The 16,115-nt window shown below is 37.5% G+C and overlaps 1 protein-coding gene across 1 annotated transcript in view; it reads left to right on the top strand.

Moving 5' to 3' along the window:
• Positions 1 to 4,499, top strand: part of GUCY2D (guanylate cyclase 2D, retinal) — a gene marked incomplete at its 5' end in the record, with an annotated part of 41,169 nt that extends 36,670 nt beyond the window's left edge. The window contains 6 exons of the mRNA XM_051992607.1: positions 1,348 to 1,540; positions 1,784 to 1,958; positions 2,192 to 2,290; positions 2,499 to 2,593; positions 3,680 to 3,765; positions 4,290 to 4,499. Of these exons, the coding sequence (XP_051848567.1) occupies positions 1,348 to 1,540; positions 1,784 to 1,958; positions 2,192 to 2,290; positions 2,499 to 2,593; positions 3,680 to 3,765; positions 4,290 to 4,383 (742 nt within the window). The remainder of the gene's footprint in view (positions 1 to 1,347; positions 1,541 to 1,783; positions 1,959 to 2,191; positions 2,291 to 2,498; positions 2,594 to 3,679; positions 3,766 to 4,289) is intronic.
• Between the last annotated feature and the right edge of the window lie 11,616 nt (positions 4,500 to 16,115).

The following is a 16,115-nucleotide window of genomic DNA, read 5'->3' as shown; positions in this document are numbered from 1 at the left end:
ACTTCTCTAGACTCTATACAGACAATTCCTTCTACTAGTTCCTCCCTGAGAACAATCAGAATTTGGCTACACTGCTGGATTTTGATTAATGCAAATAATGAATCTCTTGAAGTAGTAGCATGTATTTAAATTTACGCTATTCAAAGTTATAATTATGTAAAATAGGGTCATTAGTTCCAGCCTAATGGAAATATGCAGTATGAAATAAAATAATGGGACCCTGTCAAAGGATTCCTTATTGGCACTAATTGGGACCTAGGAGCAGCTAGTTGGTGCAGTGGATAGAGTACCAGTCCTGAAGTGAGGAGGATATGAGTTCAAATTTGTCCTCAGACACTTAACACTTCTTAGCTGTGTGACCCTGGGCAAGTCACTTAACTTCAATTGCCTCAGAGAAAAAAAAAGAGAAGAAGAAGAAAAGGGGAGAAAAAAATCTAATTGGGACCTAGCTCTCTAAGCACAAAAAGAGGCAACAGATGGCTGATCACAAGCATCCAGGAAAATGATGGGAGCGAGTTAAGACTTGCTCATCTGAGAGTCAATAATGCTATGGAAAAATGTGCTGGAAATGTAAGTTAAAAGACCTGAATTCAAATTCTAGTTCTACCTGTGCTTGCTACCTGTGAGATGTTGGGCAAGCCATTTCATTTCTTGGAACGAAACTTTCTTCATCTCTTAAATGAGGATAGAAGACTAGATGACCTCTAAAGTGCCTTTTATGTAAAAACTACCAGTCCTTCATATGGCCTTTGCCTTTCTCCAAGTCCTTTTTAAGAGTACAGTTGACCTGTACTTTGAAGATACATCTTCATTCCTCATCCTCAAGTCCGGAGAATACATAGTTGCTGGTCATGCAGCTTTCTTTGAATTATAGGATATCAGATCTACAAAGCATTTTGGAGATAATTTAGTCCAACTTCCTCCTTTTCTTATCCTCTCCCATGGGGATAGTGGAGGTCCTACACATGGGTAACTTGTGTCTTAACCATCCCACACAGATACAAGGTTTATATAGTTCTATCCTCCCCAGACAAACTAGACTATTTGCTGCTCCTTAAACATATTCTACCTCTATCCTCATGCTGGTTTTTCTGCCTGGCAGGAGCTTCCTGAAAGCTAGCTCAAATGCTACCTTGTCCACGAAGCCTTTCTTGATCTTCCCAGTCAGGAATGATCTCTGACTCTTCTGAGCTCCTATAGCACTCTGTATGGCAACTTGTATCAGTCATCTCGTGGTGAATTCACTCTTGGAGGGCAGGGGCTATTTTTCTCAGCACTTACCATGCCATGGTGCTCATTGTTTGCTGAATGGACCTTCAAATCTATACTCACTGCTCTCTTCCTCAGGTCTGTGGCTCAGGCTCTGAAGCTGGGGATCCCAGTAGAGCCTGAATATTTTGAGGCGGTCACGCTGTACTTCAGTGACATTGTCGGTTTCACTACTATCTCAGCCATGAGTGAGCCCATTGAAGTTGTCGATCTGCTTAATGACCTCTACACACTTTTTGATGCCATCATTGGTTCCCATGATGTCTACAAGGTTGGGATATGGAGGGATAGGGATGGGGAGCGACCTTAGGGAAAAGGGTCAGCTGGGTGTTACCCACTCAGGAGCCCTGAGAGCTTCTGCTTAAGCAGGGAAGTGGGAATAATATTGAGTATCTGGACCTGGAAGGACCCATGGAAAGGAAACAAAACAGAATAGAATAGAAGATTCTATGGCAATCAGCTCTTAGTCAGGAAGTTGGGAATAGCTTATTGTTGGCTGTCTTGGTCCTTGAAGGTGGAAACAATTGGTGATGCCTACATGGTAGCTTCAGGGCTGCCAAAGCGAAATGGGCAGAGGCATGCAGCAGAGATTGCCAACATGTCATTGGATATCCTCAGCTCCGTGGGCTCCTTCCGCATGCGCCATATGCCAGAGGTTCCCGTACGCATCCGTATTGGCCTGCATTCTGGTAATCAGCCCACCCACCAAGAACTCCCACTCTTTACCAATTAAGTTTTTTCATCTCTAGAGTTCCCCAAACCCTCCTATTGGGCTCCACACTAGGGATATTTTTTCTACCCAAGAATCTCCCAAATCCCCTTAAAATGCACTGGTTCTGAATTTCAACAACATGTCTCTTGCTCTCTGTTCCATGTCTCTGCCTGTTTCTGTTACTTTGTGCCCCCCTGTTTTTCTCATTAGGCCCATGTGTGGCTGGAGTGGTGGGTCTCACCATGCCTCGTTACTGCCTCTTTGGAGATACGGTCAATACAGCCTCTCGAATGGAGTCCACAGGACTACGTGAGCTGGGGCCAGGGTGGAGGCTGGACATGTTGGGGATGGGAAGAAAAATAAGGAGAGTTTGCTACTATTAGGGCAGGGGTAGAATTAGGAGAAGTGGGGGGAAAACAGTGTTGGGGGAAGCAGGAAATGATGAGGTACCAGGAAGAAGTTTGGGGTTAGAGAATTTGAAGTTAATTCTGAACTGTCAATCTGACCTTCTCTTTAGCTTATCGAATCCATGTGAATATGAGCACGGTGAAGATTCTTCAGAGTTTGAATGAGGGCTTCCAGGTAGAAAACAGAGGCAAAACAGAACTCAAGGTGATGCCTCACAGAAAAACTATTGAAACAGTGGAAGGTGCTGGACTTGGGATCAGGAAGCTCTGAGTTCAAATTTTGCCTCAGACACATCACTACTGTCATCATCATAACTAATATTTACTATGTGTCAGGCATTGTGCATTAGTTATGTGAATTTGGACAAGTTAATTATACTCTATTTCCTCTACTATAAAATGAGGATAATAATAGCACCCACAAGCCAAGTTGTAAAGATTAAATTAGATAATATTTATAAAGTGCTTAGCATATTGCCTGTCATGTAATAAATGCTTAAGAAATGCTCATTCCCTTTCCTTTATATAGAATTACGCCTAAATAGGACTCTCCCCTTTGGTCTCACTGCTACTTCTTCCCTAGTCCTTCTTCTCTTTGTCTGTCTCTATCACTGCCTCTTTCTTTGTCTGTCTCTCTGTCTCTTTTTTTTCCCTCTTTCTCTGTTTCTGTCTTTTTCTCTCCCCTTGCTCCAGAAAAGCAAACAAACAATATTGTTTTATTTTCTAAAACTCTGGTGAAAGAATAAGCCTCCAAATGAAAAATCCATTTTTTAAAAATTGTAAATTAACCTGCCTTTGGATTAGTCACATTTTTGTAGACTGTATCCTAACTTTTAAAGATGCCTAAATATCTCATGGAGTATTTACAAATGTATCAGGTAGTATAGTTTCATTACAATCTTTCTAACTTTTCCTAACAGTACTCTTACTGAATATCCATCCTTCTTCCTATCCCTTGGATGGAGTAGATACATTCCTTAGAATGCCAGGCCACTCTTGCTCCTCCTCTCCCCACTATATCTTCTTATATTCTAGACTAATAATGTACAGTCATCTCCAAGAAGACGCCTCCATTTGTCTCTAAGCTAGCTTTGACCACTGATTTGAGAATCCTCTTTGGCTACTGCTCACTGCTCACTCAGTTCACTGGAACCCATTCTCCTATATTCCTATTGACTTTGAACTTCCTCCTCAGATGCAGCTTTTTTCACTGTGGTCCTCTAATCACTGTATCAACCTTCCCTCTTAACCCAGACCTATTCTGATTGTCTTCCCACATTTCTCCTCACAGGGAAAAGGCATAGAAGATACCTTCTGGCTTGTAGGGAGAAAAGGGTTTAACAAACCTATTCCTATCCCTCCTGACCTACAGCCAGGGTGAGTAGGCTCAGACCATGGGAAGGGTAGTGGAGTTGGACCTCACAGAGATTTCAGGATTAAAAGTGGAAAAGCTGGAGGGAGGATTTGGTAGTCTCCTATCACTGTTACTATCTTCTCCAATTTCCCTACATCTCTCTTAGAAATCCCTGAGCTTTATGTGTTGGGAAATAAAAGAACTAGATAATCTTTAAGGTCCTTTTTAGCTCTAAATCCTAGGATCCTGTTGCCTATGTCCTTTCTGTCTCCTCCTCTCCCTACAATTTCTGATACCTGTCTTTCTCCTCAACCCTAAGCACTGAATGGGGAATCAGGAGATCTGGTTCTAATCTGAGTTTTGACCTTGGATCAATCATTTTTCTCTCAATCTCATTCACCTGTAAAATTGATATAATTATAATTAAAAAGAGATAGCATATGTGAAAATGCTTTAGAAAGTATAAAGTAATATGTAAATAAATAATATGTATAAAATCTTCTCTATGGATGCAAAGTATTATTGTTATTGTTTTTAATTTCCCTAGGGCCAGTAACCATGGCATTAGTTTACAAGAGATCCCTGAAGAGAGAAGGAAGAAGCTAGAAAAAGCACGCCCAGGGCAGTCACTGGGAAAATGAGGCTCCAAGAAGAGGTGATTCCTTCTTTCCTAAACCACATGACTCTCCCCCATCTATGGTATCCCCAGCTGGAGTCCTCTCCACAAATGCTTCCTTTGTGGACAACCTGGAATACATTTTATTACTATTATTCTATGACACCACTCAATGTCCTTTCCTCCTGAGGGAGAGAGAGTGAGAAAGGAAACCATGAGAATATGACATCCAGGAGCAGTGCAGAATTCTTGGAGTCATTGAAGGGGACTGAAGCCTAAAAGGGACTTTTATTGTTTTTATTTTATTTTATTGTTAGAGACAATACACAGCAAATTTTTAGCTATCAAGTTGGGGCTGTGTTTTCTGGCATATCATATGCCAGAACCAAAAGACTCAATGACTGTAGACTACCAGACTGCAAGTTCGTGTTGTGACTTTTGACAAGTAATTTTCCTTCTCTATAAAATGAGAAAGTCGGACTGAACAATTTTAACATCCGTTTGTACTCTTACCCTCTGATACTCCATGGTTCTGAGACTGGATCCTACGATATTAGATTATTGGTCCTTGTTATATTTCTAGAACTCTAGAACTTCCTACTCTGAAAGCTCCTTCATTTGCAGAAATTTTTGAAACTTCAGATTATCCAGACCTTAATCAAACTGAGGATTTTTATCCATTTGAACTTCTAGCTTCAAACAGTTTTAGAACATGGGAGGTTCCAGGGATTCAAGAAAAATCTGGAACGTCAGAATCCACAGCCCCAAATGATTTGAGGACTTTGGAACTTTAAGCATCAGACAATCCCAGAAGTTTGGAAGGGTAACATGGATGGACTTCCCAATAAATGCCAGTTCTTGGAGTGGACTTCAAATATTCCTTGCCTGATTGCGATCCAAGTGACTATATCTCAGTTTAGAGAAAGCAATTTTCTGATCATTCAGGACTAAAGGCCTGGTACTGTGGGATGGGGAAAAAAATAAGTGTCTTCTAATAGGCTGTGAAGTCAAAAGAACCAAGGACTCAGTGGTTACTAAACTGGGACTAAGTGGATATAAAAATGGAAGTAGCTTCTGTCCCTTTTAGAATCAATTATGCCTTGTAGTCATGTTCAGTTTCAATCATTGCAAATCATGAATGATTTCAGAACATATTATAATATACAACTTGATCTTGAAAAACAATTATAGATATTCTTCACATTATTTTGACATGTTTAATTATCACCATAGCTGTCCAAGGATCATTCCAATATTGATTTAACATTTGGAGAATATTGTTATTCAACAAATTTAATACATCTTTTCTTATCTTATTTATGAGGTGCTTACCAACAGCTTCCCTCAGAAGTAGGGAGCCCTTCATCATGTCTATATGAAACCATTATATATATACATTTCTTTGCAATTCCTCAAAATTAGAACTTCTGTTATTCTCATGCTGGCTCTCCTTGAATTGCATTTTTGAGGTGATCTTAAATACTGGTTATACATTTCTCATCCAGAGTTATCAGGATGACCCAAATTTACATCTTAATGTTCTTATGACTCCTAATTCTTTTGCTTAGATTCCATGTAGTTTTCTTCCCCTTTTTCTCTAGCTCGAATATGTCAGCTCGAGTGCCAGGGGAGAGAAAGATGCCAGGTGTCCACAATCTCTCCAGACCTTACAATATTCACAAGGTTAATACCTGGACATATCTATATCACATTTGCTGCTCTGTCACTTAATCAAGGAAGAAAATATGAAAGAGAGAATATATTACCTGTGTCAGGGTAAGAGATAGGGTAACCCTTCCCTTACCCAGTTCCTGAGAGGTAACTCAAAGTTCTATAAAATGAGAAAGTTGGACTGGACAATTTTAAGATCCCTTTGTACTCTTACCCTCTGAGTAAGCCACAAAGAAATAGCCTTATAGCCACAAAGAAAAAGAAAGACGTGAAGTTCTGTCTCTGCAACCCCTGAATCATCATTTTTTCTGGCTTCTCCATTATAAGACTTTCAGTCATTTTATAATGCCAGCCTCTTAGACCTAGATGGATGGAAACCAACTCTCCCCAAGTTTCCATAGGTTCACTTGAACTAAACCAAGGAGACACTATCTGAGAATGCTTCTAAGATTGATCATCAACCCAAGCTACACTAGCATTGGGGTTTCTCAGAATCCTGGGATTCAATGCCTTCTACTTCTCTCTAGCTATCACCCCCACTATAATCCACCAACTCAGGAATCCTGGGTCTTGAGCACAAGCCAAATCACAGAAGATAATGGGATTAGGTGCTGTGACCTCAGAGGATTCTAGGACTAAAATACTTCCTGCCTTGCTGGGAACCTTGGATATCAAGAGGTGCTGAGTTCATTGCCCTCCAAAGACAGATAAACTACTGAATAGGATTCCCTTCTATACCTCCAGTGGAAGGTAGAGGAGAGGGGAGGTATAAGTGGGGTATATGTGTTTGTGTGTCTGTGTTTGTCTGTGTTTTTGTGTGCAAATGCACATGGTGAAAGGTTTAGGTTTGTCACTCAGGACTTAAAAGATACCTAAGTGCATACTTTGGGAAATATCTTAAGCCACTATTTAGAAACTGATCTTTTTGCACATGGGAGAGAGGCAGTGTGTTAATGAGCAAAGAACAATGGACTGGACATTCTAAAACACGATTTAAAGTTCTGTCTCTGCTTACTTACTTGTGTGACCCTGGGCAAGTCCCATTACTTCTTTGAGCCTCAGTTTCCTCAACTGTAAAATGGGGATAATGATACTTGCACTACTTCCCTCACAGGGCTGTTGTAAGGAAAGTAGCTTATAAATTGGAAAGCACTATAAATTTTAGTTTATGGGCAAAGATGAGCTGCCTAAGGATATAAAACCTCAGAGCTGGAAAGGACAGTCCAACATGTAGGGATTGCCTCTTCAACATCCCTAATAGCATTTTCTTAATAAAGTCCTCCAGGGAAAGGGATCACACCCTCCCAAGATAGTCCATTCCATAATTGGACAATTTTACTTGTTAAAAAGTTAGCCACTCTACTGAATGAAATCTGCTTTTCTGCAATTTCTACCCACTTTGCTTCCTCTGGACAAGAAGAACAATTCTAATCTCTTTTCTATCTGCACATATTTGAAGACCACTTTTTTGTTCCCCATCCCCAGTTCCCAAGCTTTTCTTTCTTTCTTTTTTTTTTTTTTTTTGTCTAAATGTTTCTAATTATTTCAGTTGGTTTCTGTATGGAATGGTCTTCCTCTTCCCCTCTTGATTATCCTCTTCTGTAGTTGTCTTTCCTGAACAATGGTGTTCCAAATCCAATGCAGTACTTGAGATTGTTTTGGAGAGAGTTCAGCTGGATGCTCACCTCCCTATTCTGAACAATCTTCCTTTCAGTGTACCTAAGGTCATATTTGCTTTTTGGCTTTCATGTTGCTCTGCTAACACATTCAATTTGGATTCAATGAAGCCCTCTAAAAAGGCAGATTTGGTGCTTAGAAAAAAAATGGAGTCCATAATGAGAAATTATTGTGAATCTATAATGACCTAGAATGTTGGGGGAACAGAAGATTCTACCTGGATTTCTTCTTAACCAAAGGGTGTAAAATTCAAGGCCACCTTCTTGCTTATCTGATTCAGAGTCTCATAGTACTCTATGAAGGTGATCATTTTCAGCAGTAGTTCCCTGCATATGATATTATTTAATTCATTTAAACAAACTTTTATTAAAATGTACAAGAAGCTCTATTGGGCAATGATTACACAAATATATATATACATATATAAAGGAAACAGTTCTTAGCCTCAAGGAGATTTTGGTCTAATTATACAAAACATGTATATAGTCCCTTATACACAGCAGAAGCTCAATGTTTGTGAATTTGAATGAGGCATATTACAAGGTAAGGAGAGGAAGGGAAGATTGGCTGATAGGACCAGGGAAAGCTCCATAGAGGTGGTAACACCTGAGTTGGGTCTTGAAGAAAAATACAAATCTTTAACAATCAGAGATAAGGGTAAAGTATATTCCCCAACATGGGAGAGGCTAAATTAAATTTGAGAACAATGAGTCGTTCATTTTGAGAAATGAAGAATGTGAAAGCAGATAATATGAAATTAGACTGAAAAAAAATTGGAGTCCAGTTGTAGAAGGTCTTAGAATACTAGGCTAAGAAATATTGTATTTTATCCTGTCATCACTGACAATTTTTTGAGCAGGACAATGAGAGAAGACCTGTGCCTTAGAATCACTTAGAGATGATAAGGACAAGTAAGCAGAAAATCTGGGCTCCAAGCCTAGATCCTCTGACTTCAAACTTAGATTTTTTTTCTGCTATACTGGAAGGGAGAAGGAGAAGACTAGAAGGCAGGATACCAGTTCAAAGGCAGTTATATTAGGGCATGAAGTAGGCTGTGGAAGAATGGTGGAAGGACAAATTGCAATGATTTTTTGGTGAAAGAATTGATAGGATTCAGCATCTTATTTGATGTAGGGATGAGGAAGAAAGAATAGTCCAAGGTTACTTTCAAATTTCAAACTTGAATAACCAACTGGGAGGGCTGTATTGAAAGAAACAAGAGAGCTGAGATAAGGGAAAGAAGGAAGAATTTGATTTTGCTAAATTTGTAATACTACTGGACTTTCTATCAGGAAAGGTAGTATGCATCTGGAGAAAAGGCTGTAGATTGATCTGGTTTCGAATCCTGATTTGGCTATTATTTATTACCTATGTAACTTAGGGGAAATGACTTTACCTCATTGAACCAACCACTAAGGTCCCTCCTAATTCTAGAGTCTCTGATCCAGTGGGCATTTGGAAATCTGGGACCAGTGCTTGGGAATTAACCAGGATAGTACAGGTGGTAATTGAAGGCTAGGAAGTGGGTGAAAACCAAGGGAGAGAGAGAAAAGAGAGCAGAGGACAGAGCACTAAGGGATTTGGAAGATGATTCAGCAAAGGATTCAGAAGGAATTGTCAGAAGGAAGGATAAGCAGGAGAAAGCAAAGTCCTGGAAGCCAGTACTCTACAATGGATGCTAAAAGAACTTTGCAACTAACTAAACTATTGGAAAACGAAATGGCTTGCTTTGGGAAATAATTCTCCATCACTGGAATAAGTCGTAGAGGGGATTGTGAATTGAATGGAAAGTTGAACTAGAAGAGCCAGCAGATTTCCTTTCCAATTCTAAGTTTTTTTCAGTTCTAAGATTCTAGAATTCTGTAAAGAAAATAAAAAAACACTGGACTGAGGCTGTATATGCAGTATTATTGTTGCTGGGATTAATCATATCCCTAAACCTCAGAAAGAAATGAAGATGATTATAGGTATTGCAGTGAGTTTATTGCCAATTCCCTTAACTCAGACAGTATACCAGAATAGTACACAATATCTCTCCTGATTGTGGGATAGAGAAATAAACCTGGTTCTAGAGATTCTACTGTTAAATATACTTATATCCCTTTATTTTCTTCTCTTCCCTGGTAATCTAGCTCTTCCCTTATTCTCAATCTTTCTTAATCCCTTAGTATCTTATTTTAGAAAACATCCCAAGGCAAGGTACTATTTTATCTGGAAGAAATTATCTTAATGTTTGGGAAGAATACTGGATTTAAAGATTGGAGACCTAAGATTCTAATCAAAGCTCTGCCGTTGACTCATTGCTTATGTGTCCTTGATACCATCACTTTTCTCTCTGGAATTCAGATAACCCCACTGTAAAACAAAAGAGTTGGATTGTTGTTCAATTGTTTTTGGTCGTGTCCTCTTCATGACCCCATTTGAGATTTTCTTGGCAAAAAACTGGAGGGTTTGCCATTTTCTTCTCCAATTCAAATGAGAAAACTGGGTGAAGTGATTTTCATAGGATCACATAATTAATAAAGGTCTGATGGATTTTAACTCAGGAAGATAATCTTCTGTCTCAGTACAACACTCTCTCTATTGTGCTACTCAGCTGCCCAAAGGACCTGAGTTGGTTGATCTTTAAGGTTCCTTCGAGATCTAGAATTCTTGACCTGTGATCTTGGGAGGCTATTTCAGGACTGAAGAATATAATGCATGCCTGTTCTGGGTCTCTCTTACCTCTTAGCCATTCTACACTGCTAGGGCAGAATTCAGATTAGTTGATAGAGGAGGGAAAAAATAAGTTAAAGGCATTCAATGGCAAACCTTTTCCTAACCCTCAGGAATTCCATTTTTGTTGATGTATAATGTTATTAGTTAAACTCTTGCTAGCTTTTTCCATTCAATTCAACAAACATAGAATCATGTACCTGCTGTGTGCAGAGCACTGGGTTGGGGGCTTAGGTGAGATGCAAAATCCAGAAAAAACTGTCCTTATATAGAGCTTATTGTCTAATGGGAAATATGTTATGCTGAGCTACAGAAAGATGCACGACTAACAAAGATACACAATAAATAATACTTGGCAAGTGCATTTAATAGATATGTTAAAGTGCTCATTCTTCTAAGAGGGGTGGGCAAAGGGGAGGGGTTTAAAAAAAAGCCTAGCCTTGAATAGAAGAAAACACAGTAAATTGAGTTTTGTTGTTTTGAGCTGCTACCTATCCCTGAAGTCATGACCCCTCCTGTGATATTCTGTAATGAAAACAGTGACATTTTTAAAAAACTGAGTTGAGGTGTTGAGCTAATTAAAATAAACTTCATTTTAAGTCAATGTAAAGTGATTTTAGCTGGGTAGATATTTAGCTCCCTGGTTTATAAATTCAATAAAAATGTATTAAACAATTCCTGTTTTTTGTTTCTGTTCTTTTTGCAAATCTCCTTGTATTTATTTATTTATTAAAAATGGTGTTTTATTAACTACCACACTGTTATAATACACTTTAAACATACAATAAGGTTGCCTTTAAATCTAAGGTGATCTTAAGAATAACAGAATTTCAAATTTTTGTAAATAAGTGGAGTGCTACAGTTATTGGTGTACATTTTAGGAAAATGGTATAGCAGAAGCCAGCAATGTAACTTTATTTTGTAATATTTTTTCTATAATTGAAAACATAAACAATAAATATAAAAAGAAAATATAGCATAATAAAAGATATGTTTTCAGCTAAGTGTATTAATGGATATATATAAATTTTAAGGGAAAAAGCAAAAAAATGATATTTCAAGTGTAGACTGACTAGACAAAAAAAAAACTTTCTTAAAAAATTAAATCTTTTTATTTACAAAGCATATGCATGGGTAATTTTTCCAACATTGACCCTTGCATAACCTTTTGTTGCAAAATTTCCCTTTCTTCCCTCCACCCTCTCCCCCATCTGGCAAGTAGTTCAATAGATGTTAAATATGTTGAAATACATGTTAGATACAATATGTGTATATATATTTATACAGTTATCTGGTTGCACAAGAAAAATCAGATCAAGAAGAAAAAGAAAAGCTGAAGGGAAAAAACAAAACAAAATGCAAGCAAATAACAACAGAGAGAATGAGAATTCTATGTTGTGTTCCACCCTCTGTTCCCATGGTTCTTTCTCTGGGTGTAGATGGTTCTCTTCATCACTGCACAAGTGGAATTGGTTTGAATCATCTCAATGTTGCCACATCTGTCAGAATTGATCATCAGATAGTCTGGTTGTTGCCATGTATAATGATCTCCTGATTCTGTTTATTTCATTTAGTTTACTTAGGTTTCTCCAAGCCTCTCTGAAATCATCCTGCTGGTCGTTTCTTATAGAACAATAGTATTCCATAGCATTCATACACCACAATTTATTCAGCCATTCTCCAATTGATGGGCATCCACTCAGTTTCCAGTTTCCTGCCACTACAAAGGGGGCTGCCACAAACATTTTTGCATATGTGGGTCCCTTTTCCTCCTTTAATATCTCTTTGGGATATAATCCCAGTAGTAACACTGCTGGGTCAAAGTGTATGCACAGTTTGATAACTTTTTGAGCATATTTCCAAACTGTTCTTCAGAATGGTTGGATCCATTCACAGTTCCACCAATAATGTTTCAGTGCTTCAGGTTTCCAACATTCTCTCCAACATTCATCATTATCTTTTCTTGTCATCTTAGCCAATCTGACAGTGTGTAGTGGTATCTCAGAGTTGTCTTAATTTGTATTTCTCTGATCAATAGTGATTTGGAGCATCTTTTCACATGGCTACAAATAGTTTCAATTTCTTCATCTGAAAATTGTCTGTTCATATCCTTTGACCATTTATCAACTGGACAATGGCTTGAACTATTATAAATTTGAGTCAATTCTCTATATACAAAAAAAAAGCTTCTTAAAAAAACCCTCATATAATTTCTAGTTTTCTATAAAGAATATGCATATGGTTGGAGTATTGTCACTCTGGAAGTGAGCAGATCTCCTTTTGTATTTGCTTGAAGATTGATGTTACCTAACAATTTGCAGATGGGTTGGGTTCTGACATAGATACTCATCTATGGTTCAGCTATGGAAAGTAGTCCCCTCAGTTGTCTCAACTCAAATTATCTTATATTTTTGTATGTATACATATTGAATTCCCTCAGTTAATAGATAATAAATTATGATTCAATGAAGTGATTGTGGCTAGAACTTGAAGGTTTTCATCATCTTGATCATTCCCCTTTGAGAAAATCTCTAATTTGTCAAGATCCTTCCTAAAATATGTCACTCAACATTCCAGATAGAGCCTGACCAAATCAAAGTATTTATGGCTGCACTATCACCTCCTTTATTGGACACTGTTCTAGGGCAAGCCTAGCTTTATTAGCAGTTTTAGTTACAAAGAAACACTATTGACACATAGACTTGCAGATATCTTTTTCAGATAAATCACAATCTAGCCTTATATTTATTCTTTTGAAGTTGATTTTTTTTTTTTTTTGCTATGATGTAGCACTTTACCATTTTTCCTGTTAAATTGTATCTTATTACATTTGGCTCAATTTTCTAGACTGCCTTTTTTTTTTTTATCTTAGCTCTATAAAAGTAAAACATTAGTTATCTTTCTGTCTATGTTATTATATTGTTATTGTCTTTGATGTGGGGAACTATCTGCCCTTTCATACCCATATATATTAACAAAAGTCATTTGTATAGGCAGGGAGTTGTTGGGAACAGAGGCTAGCTAAAAATTATTAGGATTAGAAAGGGATGACTGAATTTCTGAACTTCTCTTTGGGTAGTAACACTCCTAAGAAATGGAAAAGGGAAGGGGGAAACAGAAAACAAAAAACAAAAAACAAAAACCTGTGCTCTTCAATCTCAGTTTACATAATTATGCAATCCTGGTATCTTGAATCCATTTTGGAGTGAGGGAGAATAGTAACTTAATAAAGTGAGAAACTAGAATAGGCTCAGAAAAGAGTAGTTAAGGTAGGAACCTGAGTCACTTACCATCAGAAGGATGAGGAACATTTAGTCACCTTCTGCTTACTTTCCAGTGACTTCAGGCAGTAGATGGATCAGTGTGTATCAGAGACAGGGCTTTGATTCAAGGTAGTCTTGTTTTCACTAACTCTTTATTATTCTTGCATTACCTTTCTAATTCTAATCAACGACAAGGTTAAAATTCATGTGTTTCTCTACCTTTAATGATTTTGTTCTAGTACAATGTACATGTGTAAATAAGGTCATGTTATCTTGTTAGAAATTTCCTTCTGTTTTTTCTTATAGTGACCCTACACTTATCTTAAAGTTAAACTTCTAGCAGGCTTAGCCTGAGTCCAGAAATAGCCACCAAACATCCTCCTCTTCTGAGGCCTTATGTAATATTAAGTTTCTTAAGAATTGTATATCATTTATTTTTCTAGCCTCTGACTGGAAACAAAGAAACAATAAACTTAACATTAGAAGAACCAAATCAGAATGGAAAAAAAGTGACAGCTAAGCTCAAGCATCAAATGTAGGGTCACTGTAATGAGGAAAAACAGAAGTAAATTTCTAACAAGATAACATGACCTTATTTACACCTGTACATTGTACTAGACCAAAATCATTAAAGATAGAGAAACACATGAATTTTAACCTTGTCATTAGAAACAAAAAAAAGAAAAACAATTATCTGTTACAAAAGTGGATGTTCAGATCAAGGAAAAGTTAGCCAATATTCCATCCCATAAAGCAAATAAATTTGTAAATAGCTGTAATGATAGTTAATCAAAAGTTTTGGCCCTTCATAAATCTCATTGAAAATTACTTTCCCTTTACAAAGATTTCTGAACTTTTTAATCTTCTTATATCGTACTCCCTACTGACATCAGTGGCACAGTCTCCCTTACTGTTCCTCAAACAAGACATTCTATTTTTTGTCTTGGGACAATTTTGCTGACTGTCCTCCATTCCTAGTATGCACTCTTTCCTCAATTCCATTTCCTGCTTTGCCTGATTTCCTTTAAGTTCCAGCTAAAATCTTACCTTCTGCAAGAAGCCTTTTCCATTACATTTCCATTCCTAGTACCTTCCCTTTGTTGATTATCACTATTCCCCCTCTGTATTTATCTTGTTTGTACACATCTATTTGCATGTTGTCTTCCTCATTAGATGGTGAGCTTCTTGGGAGCAGGATTGTGTTTTTGTTCTGCTCCCCAGCACTTAGTACATCACCTGGCACATATTAGGTTCTTAATAAATATTGACTGCCACAGAGTGAATTCTGGTTCAAATATGGAGCAGGTCTCTTTATGCCTAAGATTTTATGATTCTGTATATTGTGTCCTCTTTGACCTCTGTGGTTGTGAAAATACAATATAGTTTTAGCAGTAATATCCTAAAATAACTCTTCTCCAAGAAAGTCTGTCTCTATGTCCTCATTCTGTCTTTATGCCTTTGTGCTTCTATATATCGCTATAATTTCTTCTTTGTTTCTGTCTCTGTTCTCTCTCCTCTATTTTAATTTCATACTTTCATCCAAGAAACATTGTTCTTATGCTGGCACCATGGGGGATCCTATAAAATTATACTGAAGAGATCACAGAAATATGTACACACACAAGCACACAGACACAGATACACCCAGACACACCCAAAGAGAGACACACCCACTTCTCTCATTTTCTTTCTTGTGGTCATGGACTAGATTTCTGTCCCCTATTGTTTTTTTTTTAATTGTATAATTTTTATATGATGTTTTAAAATAATTATTTCCAAAAATATCCTTCTCTTTTCCCTCAGAGAAGCAACTCTAATAAAGATAAAAAAAAAACAAACAACAAAATAACAGTTCAGCAAAACCAAGAAAGGAAGGAATGTTGTATCTGGAGAGGTTGAATCTCTTCCCCGATGTGGCTCAGAAAGAGTAAGTAGCAATATTCCTGGACAGTCATCCCTTGTTGTTTTTTGTTTTTGTTTTTGTTTTGCTTTGTTTTGTTTTTTGTTTTTGCTGAGGCAATTGGGGTTAAGTGACTTGCCCAGGGTCACACAGCTAGGCAGTGTTAAGACATTCCTTGTTTTTAACTAATAGATATAATAATGAAATATTTTCTCTGTCTCTCTTTGGACTTCGGTATAATTCCTCAGCTGACTTCTTACATTAGCCCCTTTAAAAGGCCTTCTTATTCTGCCAGCCTTCTTCTTACTTACATTATTGTCTCTTGGCTTACTCAGTAATGGGACATTTAGAGAGGTAGTCAGGAAAACCACAAGCTTCTTCATTTGATTTCAGGAAAAACTTGTCACATTACAGGAAAGTCTGAAGACAAGAAAGATCCAAATTTATTTTAGAATATTACAAGGTTGGAAGGAACTTAGAGCTGATTTAGTCCAAGCTCATCATTTTACAAATGAGGAAAATGAGTCTTAT

Source organism: Antechinus flavipes, chromosome 4 (assembly GCF_016432865.1).
Source record: "Antechinus flavipes isolate AdamAnt ecotype Samford, QLD, Australia chromosome 4, AdamAnt_v2, whole genome shotgun sequence".
Classification (NCBI taxonomy): domain Eukaryota; kingdom Metazoa; phylum Chordata; class Mammalia; order Dasyuromorphia; family Dasyuridae; genus Antechinus; species Antechinus flavipes.
The sequence above is the reverse complement of the archived record's forward strand: the minus strand, read 5'-3'. Positions and strand labels throughout refer to the sequence as shown.